Raw genomic sequence first — 13,151 nt, 5'->3', positions numbered from 1 at the left:
AGCCTGCTCCCTACTCGGAAGAGAGGACAGAAAGCCACATTCCTGACTCCCTTCAGCTTTCAGAAGAAGTGCAATGATGTTTAAAAATTTACAAATATAAGGCAACATCTACTGTTATTCCAATGTTCTCTCTAAATGGTGAAAATAAGATGTTGAGTTATCTGTCTAGAAGGCAAACTTCTTCAAAGTTACAGGAATTTAAGAAAAACAGAGTCAAGTGAAATGCTATATATTACAAAGAAAAACATACTAGAGTGTGTATGGTCTCCTGAATAAATGCACATAAAATAAAAAAAGCTGTGAATTCTTGCAGATTAGCAAAATGATCAATTTAAATCAAGGCATGCATATGAAAAGCATGTACTATATAAGGAGACAGCCACTGCTGGTTTCATAAGGAATTATTTTGTATAATCAACTCATGAAGGACTTAAAAATGTACAGTTTATTTGCTGTTAAAAACTGGCCATTTGAATCTATGTACACATACATGGAGATGCCTCCTGGCATCTAAACAACCGGTAATTTGCCAGTGCCTGAGAAATTCACATACAAGAAACAAATACTTGGTCTAAATAGGTAAGCCAATGAGAAAGCCAAAAATACATGGTGTGTACAAAGCCACATGCTTCCCTTCGTCGTTCCACTTGTAATGAAGAAACATGTCAGGTGGCACCGGAGGAAGACACATCTCAATAGACCTGGCCCCAGACAGACACATGGCCAAATCAGACCTGAGAGGGCAAAGCAAAATGCACAGCTTCTCCAATCCCTCCTCTTTAATCAAATGTAAGCTGTCTTAATCTCAAAAGGATAAAGACAAAATATGATAAGACAGAAGTGGAAGTGACACTCCATATTTTTACAGAATAGAATGGCTGGTTTGTCTAATTTGAGGGACAGTGCTAAAGATGCCAGCAATTTCCACTCAACATGTTGTCTTGAGATATGAAAGCCTCCCACTAACACACAGACTAACACCAAGCAGATTTCAAATACTAGTTAACCAAAATGGAAAGAATTACCTCGCAGCTCAGTTAAAATGTCTATCTTTTGCTCAAGAATTGCTTCAAGTTGTGTGGCATAGGAATCTACGTCATAGTCCACTTCTTCAGTCATCTCAAGGAGAGCCTTTTCATCCTCCAACCATCGAATCGATTCCTGAAAGAACATTCAATAACCAGTAAGCAATTTATCACTGTTACAGATAATCCAATGTATTCAAGATGGTGCTCTCTTAAATATTCAGACATAAAGCAATTTACTCAGACAATAAATTATAAGACAATTCACACAAATACATAGGATGAGTCAAGCATGATGACTTCATTTTTCTAGTCTATCTTGAGTGGGGATTTGGGGAAGGGAATGAATTAAACACGTAAATATCAAAGAGACATAGTCTCAAAACGTTAACATCAATTCTAAAATAAGGGGAAACCAGGTATGCTTCCAAGTTGTCTGGAAATAACAAAAACACCTAGCCCGAGGGGTGACTAAATTCTGAACACTGGCTCTTCAAAAACACTCAGGTTTCTTTTCATTTTATTTGAAAGGTACACGAGAGACATACAGAGATTTCCATCTGTCAGTTCACTCTCCAAGTGTTCACAATAGCGCGTGCTGGGCTCAGCCAACAACTTCACGTGGGTGGCAGGAACTCAAGTTTGTAAACCATCACCTGCTGCGTTGCAGGGCACGCATCTATGCATCACAAGTGGAGTAACAGGCTTGATCCAGGTACAACAATATGGAATGTGGGGCCCAGCATGGTAGCCTAGCAGCTAAAGTGCTTGCTTTGTACCTGCCAGGATCCCATATGGGTGCCGGTTATAATCCCGGCAGCCCCATTTCCCATCCAGCTCCCTGCTTCTGTCCTGGGAAAGCTGTTGAGGACAGCTATGTGGCTGTGGCTGGGGGAACCCATGCCGGACCAGCTTTCCTGCTGGGGATATAAGCTCCCCATCTATTGTTGCTGGAGTTGGGGGGGGGGGTAGGTCCTGGGCTTCTGGGCAGCCAGAGTGCCAACTGGCGCTGGGCTTTACCCGCTGGCTGCCTAGTGGCAAGCTTAGGAGTATTGGGGGTATGGTATTACTGTCTAGGGACATCATAGATAAGGCCACTGTAAATATAGGTGAGGAATGAATCCTGAGGGATACCCAATGACAGGGCCATTGTACTTGCAGGTAAGGGAGGGGACTGAGACCTGTTGGTTTGGACAGACATTAAGATCTTTACTGGTCAGACTGATACACCAACCCACATGGCAGTCCTGGGTTGGGCTTGTTGGCATGGAACGTGGCTGATCACCACACGCCAGCTTACACACAAGCTATGGCTGGGGGCCTGTCTGGCAGGGTTGGATCCCAGTACCTGACACTGAGTATCAGACTGGGTCATGACATCAACCTGCATGCAAGAGAACCAGGTCTGAAAGTGGATTCTGTGGGGGATTTGCGGGTCCAACCCTATGAAACTACAAGTCCGGCTGGTTAGCTTGAGAGTTGGAATGGTGAAGGGCTGAGCTAGCGTGACCATGGAATTCACTGATGCTCACCAGTACTGGGACCAGGAACAAGTGGAACAGGTCTAGGCTGCAGCACCTGTATGAGCACCCTAAAACAGGGTGTGGGGTGGGATGGGCTGTACCAGCTCAAACAAAGGCTGGCTGGATGAGGTAGGTCATGCTGGGTAAGGGCCAAGTACCTACTGACATATATGAGAACTGGGTCTGGGAGTGGCCCAATTGGGGAAACCTGGGAAACTCCTCTGGTGGGTCATAGCTACTTCTGATAAGTACATGGTACTGGCCTGGGTGTTTGGCAAGCTTGGCAGGGTAGCTCCATTCATCAGCAAGTGTGAGTTGGTTTTGGAAGGGGGCAGACTGGGTAGGGCCAAGCAAACCACTGGTAAATGCAGAAACCAGGGTGGAGTACAGGTCATGCTGGACTAGGCTGCCACACCTAATGGGTTGCATGAGACAAGGCTGAGAGCAGACTGAGCAGAGCCAGGTTGCAGCACCCACCAGTGAGTTAGGACTGGGGGCCGGCTGGTCCAGGCCAGACTGCAACATCCAAAGGCAAAAGCCAAGACAGGAGAGAGACTATGCCAAGCTGGGTCAGAGCAACTACTGGCATGCGCGAGATTTGTAGCTGGGAACAGGCCTGACTGGGGAGCTAAGGAGATGCCTTGGCTGGGCTGTGGGTCCCACTGGTGAGCGTGGATGTTGGAGTGGGGGCTGAGGTCTGGTCTGGACATAGCTGCAGTCTCCCTCGGCATGGGTGTGGACTGGGTCTGGGGTGTGCCAGACTGGGCTAGACTCCAGCATCCATTGGAGTTTGTCATAACCATGATGGTTGTAGGATGGGCTGGGCTAGATCCCTGTCCCTGCTGAGCCATGTGTGAGCTGTGTCTGGGTAGGGACCAGGCTTAGCTGGGCTGTAGCACCCAACAATAAGAACCAGAATGGGTGATGGCTAGTCAGGAAAAGCTATTGTTCCTCTTAGAACAGTAGGTGGACCATGTAGGACTGGCCCATGGACTCACTGATGTGCGCTGATATCTGGCACTGCGAGATTTTCTGATGGAGGAGCCTGGGGTACTCCTCTGTCAGGACAGTCCCTGCAGGTGAGCGCAAGAACCAAGAAAGGGAGCAACTCAGACCAGGTCAGGCTATGGTACCCACATGCTTTCCTTTGGCTCAGGATTGGGACAGGCATGACTAGACAGAGTAGCACCCGCTGGCACATGTTTGGGCTTGATAGGGGGACTGGTTGAGTTGAACAAGGCTTCAATGCTCTCTGACATGTATGAGAGCTGAATGGGATGTGGGACAGACTGGACCAGGCTGCTATACAAACTGGTAAGCACGGGAACCAGGGCAGGGGGCGGGCCTGGTGGGGATTATTGCGGGTCACTCTGACTAGGCTGCAGCTCCCACTGGTTTGCACGGGGGCCGAGGGTGTGGTGGGCAGGATGAGCGTGGACTGCAACACCCATCAGTTTGCAGAGAAGACAGGGCTAGAGACAAGTGACCCAGCAATTGCAACTAACAGTGTGCGTATAGGCCAATTTGGGCAACAGACTATACCAGACCCTGTACTGACAAGCACACATAAGAATCAAGTCTGAGATCGCCTCAAATGAAGTTTCTTTGTGACTCCCCTAACGGAACCACTGGACTCATATTCCAACCCTGGAGAAAATTACAGGCTCCATGCTCTGACCGAGGAGTGCAAGTGTCAGAGCTGGGCCTCCTCAGTGGCTTAAACAGACAGCATAGCCAGGTGCACATGGAGGATATGGCAGTACACTGGAGCCTGCAGAGGACACCTGGTACCATAACAGAGGCTGGAGGACAGAACAAATCAACCCACCCCCAGCAAAGAGTTGGCAGTGAATATCTGGGCAAACGGAGACTTACTGATTTTGTTGTCGGTAACAAAGATGTAGCTTTGAAAACTTATTTGAAAAAGGCAAGGTTAGAGAGGAGAGAGACACCGAATCTTCCATTTGCAGGTTCAGTCAGAGCAGTTCACTCTCACCTAAAGACTGACTTGTTCAATTGTTCCAAAAACACTTTTCTCCTCTTTTTTTTTTAATTGCATTAAACAAGCTGGCCTAAACTGAAGAAAAGAGAACTCACCGGCAGAAGTTCAACTCTCAACTAAAACTCGACAGCTGACAACAAAGGAGAAAGGTTTTTGCAAATGAAACACATCTTCTCAATGTGAGGCAGAAGAAATATCTGCATCCATCAATCTCCTTTTTTTTGCCCTCTAAGCACACACATGCGTATATACCAGCAAGTATCTTAAAGGCATTAAGACAACTGTAAAGCTAATCTCCAGATTTCATTTTCTCCAGATTCTGAAGGAAGGTCCTTTTCCGCTTTACCTGGAACACTGCTCTGTGATCTTCCACAACCTGCTCTTCCATTTCCACCATTTGGGAGACCGCTTCGTGGAAAGTAAACAGCTGTGGAGACACCTCTTCCTCCTTGAGATAAAAAGCGTAAAACACCGATGAAGGGCGTAAACTTCAAGTGCTATACAATTCGTTTTTCAACGTCACTTTGAATTTGAGGAAGCTTGAATGATAAGGGCGACTTAAAATAAATGCAAGTACAACGTCTTCAATGACTGTGGCTATGTTTAGTGTTCTGAGAGTCTCAACTCTTACTCAAGCTGAATTTTTAAATTATAGCACACAATTTGCTTACCAGTCTTTATAGATATTTGAATCGGTTGTTAACCCCTTTTATTACCAAAAATAGAACAGCAAAATAAAACCCCCCAACACCACACAGTCTTGCAATGCAAAATAAAGTTTTGTTCAATGATGAATGCATATACGACGATCATCCCTTAAGATAAAATCGAGCTTAAAAATTCCTATCAGGCTGTAGCCATTTTAACATAGTGATACAATACCTCATATTTATAATAATGTTGGCGTAAGCCTACTGTGCTTCTAGTTACATAAAAGCACATCCAATTACGCAGAGTATACATAACATTTGATACTGATCATATTACTGGTTAATTGATTCCTATTTCTCCTCATTATTCAGCTACACACCTCCTGTTCACCACCTCTGCTCTTGCACCTGATTCAGCATCACAGCTCTTGGGACAACAGGCTATGGCACACATACGCACACTCACACTACTGCCCACTTAGGCATCCAGCCTATGTGTGTAGCACGTTATTCCACAGCCAGTGCTTCGTGTAAGCATCTCTTCTGTCGCTCAGGCCCAACAATGAAACTGCCTGATGTATTTCTCAGAACATTGTTGCCTGAATGTACACAACCTGCTCATTTTGGTCCAATTTCAAGTCAAAATTTCTCTGGTTTAATCTTTTGTAATAAGTCTCCTTCCCAGTGTGTCTGATGACATTTTAAAAAATGTAGTGACATACACAACCATGTAGCCTATTTAAAATTGTTTTGTAAAAAAAGGAATTTTTGAAAAGACAAATATGTGATTCTAAACATATGCATATATTTTCATTAAATCATTTAAGTAGACATTTAACTCTTTCATCAAGAAAGTTTATACAGGGCCCGGAGCCGTGGCCTGGTGGCTGAAGTCCTCGCCTTGAATGCACCAGGATCGGGATCCCATTTGGGCACCGGTTCTAATCCTGGCAGCCCTACTTCCCATCCACCTCCCTGCTTGTGGCCTGGGAAAGCAGTTGAGGACGGCCCAAGGCCTTAGGACCCTGTACCCACATGGGAGACCTGGAAGAAGTTCCTGGTTCCCGGCTTCAGATCGGCATAGCACAAGCCGTTGTGGTCACTTGGGGAGTGAATCATGGGACGGAAGATCTTCCTCTCTGTCTCTCCTCCTCTGTACACTTGATTTAAGCCAAAAGGCCGAGAAGCGTTCTCCTCCTCTATATATCTGACTTTGCAATAAAAATTTTAAAAATCTTTTAAAAAAGAAAGTTTATATAGGGACCAGTGCGGTGGCTCAACAGGTCAATCCTTTGCTTGTCCATCTCGAGTGAGTGCCATTTCTAGTCCCAATTGCTCCATTTCTGATCCAGCTCCTGGCTTATGGATTGGGAAAACAGTGGAAGATGGCTCCGTTTTTGAGCCTTTGCATCTAGATGAGAGACCCATAAAAACCTCCTGGCTCCTGACTTCAGATTGGCCATTTGGGGAAGTGAACCACTAGATGGAATATCTTTCTTCCTTTCTTTGCTTCTTTCTATAAATCTGCCTTTCAAATAAAAATAAACCAAGTTAGTAAGAATTTTCTCTTTGGGAAAACATGTACTTATTTTTGAACAGGACATGTGGGAAGTTTATCAAATTCTCCCTATACTTTGAATAAACACAGACATACTCTCTCTCATATTACACCTTTACTTATTTTTCTGGCCACTTCCCCAAAGCCTACATTATCCTATTTCTTTCCTTTGCTTCAAAATTAGACAAGTGCTACTACTTCCATAAAGTTTAGTTCAAATATATAATCTATATATATTTAATATCGGACTACTTTTACTAGAAAGATGTATATAGAAAAGGAGAGACTTCTGTCTGCTGGTTCATTCTCTCAATGGCCACAATGGTCAGAGCTAGGCTGCTTTGAAGCCAGGAGTTCCTTCAGGTTCCCCACACAAGGCCCCGGGCCATTCTCCACTGCTTTCCCAGACCCCAAACAGGTGAAGGATCAGTTGAGCGATCACTTTGGCCCTGAGAGAAAAATTCCTAAATTTGCTTTTTCCAATGTTGCTTTTTAAAATCCCCCAATTTTAATGCTGGCATAAACTCTGGAAAAGCCACCATTTGCATCAGGTTAGTGAACCATTTAGTGTGCAGTCTGAGCTTGTGAGCTATACAGCCTGTTATCACTGGTGTGGGTGCTACACAGGAATAATCATGGTTATGTTTCAATAAAACTTTACTAGTAAAACTGGTTGAATGGTCCATAAGCTATCATTTGCTAAATCTTGATTTAGATGATAACCTTCAATCTAAATCAGTAACTCTGTCACCACGAAATAAACCAAGACTGAATTAATCTCAGGCGTATGAAAGCACTCACATTTTGTTCACAGAGCAGCTTGAGATCATCTCTCTGAGGGGAACTCCCCACACCCCACTGGGCCTCGACATCGTCAATCTGGCTGGGCGGGTGATGTATTATTGGACGGACATCACCAGCGGCAGTAGGATCTACAGTCAGTTCTTTCACCCTAGAAACATACAGGAAGGACCGGACATCAACAAAGACTCCCAAAGAACACCAACATACCAACCTACTGAATAATACAAACGCAATTCAATTAGCATACTATGATTGATGATGTCACCTTTATATCTATTTTTAACAGAAACGTGTGTCAAAACCCTTCAAAGGGAGGTTGGGTTGTTTAATTTTAGGAATCCACTCCACCAATTTTATAACTATTTCAGAAATAATTACTGTACATAAGAAATGATGACCAGCAAACTATATAGACATTGAGGTCATCAAATAGATCATTATTTTCTGGTCATAGTAATGCTAATTAACAGAAGTATGAGAAAAAATTTAACATTCCATCACTTAAAAAAGTGTTTACTCAGTACACTTGAATTTAAACATCTGGGCAAGAGTACATTTTCAAAGCCATAGAGATCTTTGATTTTTTCCTTGCCAACAAGGAAATCTGTAAGTGCATAGTGAACGAAGGTAAACTCTTCATTTTAAACAAGACAATTTATTTTTCAAAGATAACTGTGCAAAAGTGACATCATACTTAAAAAACATGAGGGGAAACAGGAAGCCTGAATTTTAAATGAATACTTTAAAGCAAATAAATTAATAAAGGACATAAAAATGTAGGCCATGCATTACAACCACCACCTGCCAAATGAAATGAACAGGAAAAATCAAATGACTTAGGACAAAAGTAAATGAAATGTTTATATACAGCACAGTTCAAAAGAAACTAGTAGAACAAATATCTTAGGGATTGAATGAAGTAGACCTGGTAATCGAAGGAGAAAAGTCGTCATACTCATAGGAAGGAGAGAGATCGGGGCGACTGCCAGTACCCTGTGAGAAGGGAATGTCTGATGGACTAATTCCAAACTCCTTTACTCTGCAGCACCAAAACAGCAACAAAGTAAAAGAAAAATGCTCTTGTAAACATAGCAACCCACATTTCATGTTTTCATTTAGTATGCAGTTTTGTTTAGAAAATTACATCAACATTATATGACAATGTATTCAGAATACCAACTTACAGAGAATCAACTTTAAGATTTATGAAACCCTCTGTCTTATTGTTTTAAATCCTTCCTTTTTGGTACACTGTGACCCTCTCTCATAATCTTGCTTAGAAGAAAGAGAGAAAGAAGAGAGAGAGAGAAAGAGAGAAAGAGAGAAAGAAGAAAGAGAGAGAGAGAGAAAGAGAGAAAGAGAAAGAAGAAAGAAAGAGAAAGAAAAAGAAAGGAAGGAAGGAAGGAAGGAAGGAAGGAAGGAAGGAAGGAAGGAAGGAAGGAAGGAAGGAAGGGAGGGAGGAAAGAAAAAAAGAAAGAAAGAAAGAAAGAAAAAGAAAGAAAGAAAGAAAGGAAGGAAGGAAGGAAGGAAGAAAGAAAGAAAGGAAGGAAAGAAAGGAGGGAAAGAAGAAAAGAAAGGAAAGAAAGAAGGAAGGGAGGGAGGGAGGGAGGGAGGGAAGGAGAAAGACAGAGGAGAGGAGAGGAGAGAGGAGAGGGGAGGGGAGGGGAGGGGAGGGGAGGAGACAAAGAATTTAAACCAGGCTACCATCTAAATCTGAAATGTCTTGATGTAATTCCTCTCATGGTTAGCTCATGAATATTTTATTAGCATTAATCAACCTAATATTTTTATAATATTTTTCAAACAAAAAAAGACATGAGAGAATTAAGTTCTGACTATTCAGACATTCAATGTAATGAGTTAATTTGTTTCCTATACTCTAGAATGGGATTAGCTATGCAGCATCCTTAGTCAGTTCTCTGTGGTTGGTGATTCAGGTGAAGAACCTCGATGGAGAACGATCTTCAGCGATGGAATTTAAACTGTTTTTTGCTATGTCTCTCTTAGTTACAATTAACCTGACTACAACTTTTCTCACCCCATCTATGATTCCCTAGGTCCTTTCTGGCTCAACCGCATTTCAAAGTAGCAGGTGGTATTCCCCAAGTACTTACGGTATGCCAGGTATCAGGATTGGTAATTTTTAGGCATTATATTATGAAGTCTTAATAACACCTTAAAGTATTATCTCCATTTTAAAGATGAGAATACCATCCAGAGAAATGAAGTAGCTTACCCAAGGCCTCACCTCAGTAAGAAACGTGGCTTACGAGGCCTTACTGAGAACCAGTCTGATGTTACTTAAATATTACAACACACTATCCAAATTTTTTTCTCCTTATTTCTTAGAATGACTACATGGGATTTCCATTCTGTATAGGTCAATAATAGCCAGTCATAAGAATCCATATAGATTAAACTTAGATGAGTATATCTTCCAGTTAAGGCTTATTGGTAATATCAACTCTCAAAAGTTCAATATTAGATTCATCTACCCTTAATCCTTTAAAATAAACTAATATGAAAAGTTTACTTTACCACTTAAAAAAGACAACTAAACTTTTAATACTAACTTAACTTTCAACCCCATTTCTTATCTGCCTCAGGATCTCCTAATTTAGATGCTCTTTTAGCTCCACCCACACACAACCTATATCCAAATCCTTTTATCCAAGCCAAACCAAACTATATTCAGAAATCATACTCCACAAATATTCAGTTAAAAAATTCTTAGTGGTTTTTCCAGCCACGACCCAATCACTGCCATTATAAAAAGATTATAGTTTCTGGCACCAAGGCTGTGGCATAGTGGGTTAACCTGCTGCCCGCCACACTAAGCATCATATAGTGCGGTGCCAGTTCAAGTCCCGGTTGCTCTGATTCTAATCCAGCTCTCTGATGCACCTAGGAGAGTAGCAGAAAATGGCTCAAGTCCACTCCCCCACTCTACCAACCCGGTCACTCTGCTTTCAAATAAAATAAAATAAACCTTAAAAAATCAAATAACTATGAAAGTTGTTTTTTTTTTCCCCCAAATGCTTCAGGACAGAAGTGACTGCATGTTTCTCACTGTGTTTTACTTCTCTGTGCACCAACTACTACTTCTGCAGGTTTTGTACTTTACTTGCCTCTAATATATTCCATTTTCTCATCTGATTTATCTATTTGTTTGCTCATAGAAAGAGAACTGATTCTTTTCCATTTGTTCATTCTCTCCCGAAAGGACCCCAACAACGGGTCCTGGCCAGACTGTTGCTGAAAGCTCAGATTCCATCAAGTACCCCATGTGTGTGGCAGAGGACTAAACACACGGGCCACCTTTTGCTGCCTTCCCAGGCACACGAGCAAACTGCAGCAGCAATAACGATTAATGCACTTACTCCATCTAAGCACTATGCTACGCCTTACACACAGACCATCTCTTCATCCTTCAAGAACACTTAAAGATAGACATCCCCTTTCTAAAGACACACAAGGTATACAGACTTAAGGGATAACAATCTCCTAAAATAAATAAAGCTTAATCTCAAAATACATAACTATCCAACATGGGGCAGATTTAACATTAAAGAGGAGTGGATTCTCCTTAGTTGTAAAAAAATACAATTATTGACTCTTAGGTTATGAACATTGGCATGAAACTGTCAAGGGAAGGTAAATGTCTTTTATTCTTAGACATATGGAGTTAAATACATTCTGTAAGTTAAAACACTTTCCTTGGACCCAAACAAACCAGTGGAACAGCTACAATTTGAGCATGTTACTCTAAAAGTCTGAATACCTTAGGTCCAAAATCCACCCTCCAAATTTTTAAAAACATTTATTTATTTTGATTGGAAAGGCATATTTCCAGAGACAAGGAGACAAAGAGAGAAAGATCTTCTGAGCTGATCTGAAGCAAGGAGCCAGGAGCCTCCTCCAGGTTTCCACGTGGGTGCAGGGTCCCAATATTATAGACCATTCTCTATTGCCACTCCAGGCCACAAGGGAGCTGGATGGAAACTATAACAGCTGGGACACAAACCAGCGCCCACCTGGGGTGCTGGCACCTGAAGGTGGAGGATCAGCCCATCGAGTGCTGGTGCCAGCTCCCTAAAATCCAAAATTTTTGGAGCAGATGCCACAACCAGAAAGTTCCTTATCTGATCTCATCTGATGAGTCACAACATTAAAGTGCATGTGCACTAAAAATACTAAATACAATTACCACCAAACTATGTGTATAGGGTGTACATGCAACATAAATGGATGTTGATATCTGGGTTCCAAACCCAAGATATCTCATCACATACATGTAAGTATGTAAGTGTTCCAAATCTGGAAAACACTGACGCCTCAAGCACTTCTGGGCCCATGCATTGTGGATTAGAGATGGTCAACTAGAACGGCATTTTTATGATGGGGGAATTCTTTGCAAAATGAAATTTTAAAACACAGAGGGCTTATGCTTGTTTTAATTCTTCAATATATTTTACTACTAGTAAGCCTTCACTTCCTCAGAAAATATTAAAATAAGCACTTTGGTTAACATTAATGATGGAAAACTCCCACAATCAAAAAAAAAAAACACAAGTTTTCAGCTAAAAGTTTATAATTCAAACTTTAAGAAATTAAATTTTTAAAACGAAGCTATGTTACATGTTTTTAACAAAAGGTCTATACTTTCCAGCAGTGTTTATTATCTGTGAGACTCTTCTGTTGAGGCAAATGCAGGAAGTGTAAGGAACTAAAAGGCCTGTCTTGCTAAGTTTAGGCTAAATCCAAACATAGCTCAGTGTCATTCAAGAACAGATAGACAGGTAATAAAAAATCAGTTTTAAAAGGAGAAGAAATAAAGAAAGATGCTCCAAAGAAGTGAGAATAATGGTTGTGGGGCAGAGATGAATGGTTTGGGTCCTGTTGGTCAGAGTCTGTGTTCTCGAAGGAACACACGCGAGCAAGGCTGGGGACACGGGGGACTAAGGCTTTATTTCCCAAGGTGACAGCAGGAATTCCCCATCTTGTGACTATTCAAATATTCGTTACATTCACTTACGGTTTGGATATTTTTCTGTATGTATGTATATTTCACATTTTAATAAAAATACAGCTCCATTATTAAAACAAAGAGACAGGAAAAAACATTAAGAAAATCTCTACACTAGAAATACATTGTAACGAATAATTTTATCTCTCTATATATTAAAATCACAAATGCTAACAGGTGAAAACAGAAATTTAAAACTATATAAACATGAACATTAGGGAAAACAAATCTACAGACCAAATTACAAAATAACCCAAATTCCAAGGATACTCCATGAGTTTAAGGAATAAACTGCTTCGCTACTGTGTGATGCATTTTCTCTTTCCATCAACTCCAATGACAGGAGCAACAGAAGTGAACCACACAAGAACACCACAAAGAACTGCGCGTTCACTCCCGACTCAGACCTAGACTCCTGAACTCCTGATACGCAACATTTCATAGTGTCGGGAATAATGGCCAGCATACGCCAGAACAGCTGAAGGAATGCAGACCGGCCCAGGGTTCCCACTCCCCCTGGGAAAGAACAGTGTGTGGTCTCAAGGCATTTGGTCTGGTCTGTG

The 13,151-nt window shown here is 41.9% G+C and overlaps 1 protein-coding gene across 7 annotated transcripts in view; it reads right to left on the bottom strand.

The window, feature by feature from the left end:
- Positions 1 to 13,151, bottom strand: part of KIF2A (kinesin family member 2A) — a 62,876-nt gene that overhangs the window by 1,222 nt on the left and 48,503 nt on the right. For 5 of the 7 annotated variants that reach the window (XM_040977589.1, XM_040977590.1, XM_040977593.1 and 2 more), the window contains 3 exons: positions 7,560 to 7,710; positions 4,897 to 4,998; positions 1,026 to 1,161 (listed from right to left, as the gene is read on the bottom strand). In XM_040977589.1, the coding sequence (XP_040833523.1) occupies positions 1,026 to 1,161; positions 4,897 to 4,998; positions 7,560 to 7,710 (389 nt within the window). Of the gene's footprint in view, positions 1 to 1,025; positions 1,162 to 4,896; positions 4,999 to 7,559; positions 7,711 to 8,487; positions 8,602 to 13,151 lie in introns of all 7 variants that reach the window. The other 2 variants (XM_040977587.1, XM_040977588.1) reach the window with 1 other exon arrangement.

The sequence above is a fragment of the Ochotona curzoniae genome, unplaced genomic scaffold, assembly GCF_017591425.1.
Source record: "Ochotona curzoniae isolate NIBS_2020 unplaced genomic scaffold, NIBS_Ocur_1.0 contig_2754, whole genome shotgun sequence".
Taxonomy (NCBI): Eukaryota; Metazoa; Chordata; class Mammalia; order Lagomorpha; family Ochotonidae; genus Ochotona; species Ochotona curzoniae.
This window is presented reverse-complemented; position numbering and strand designations above follow the sequence as displayed.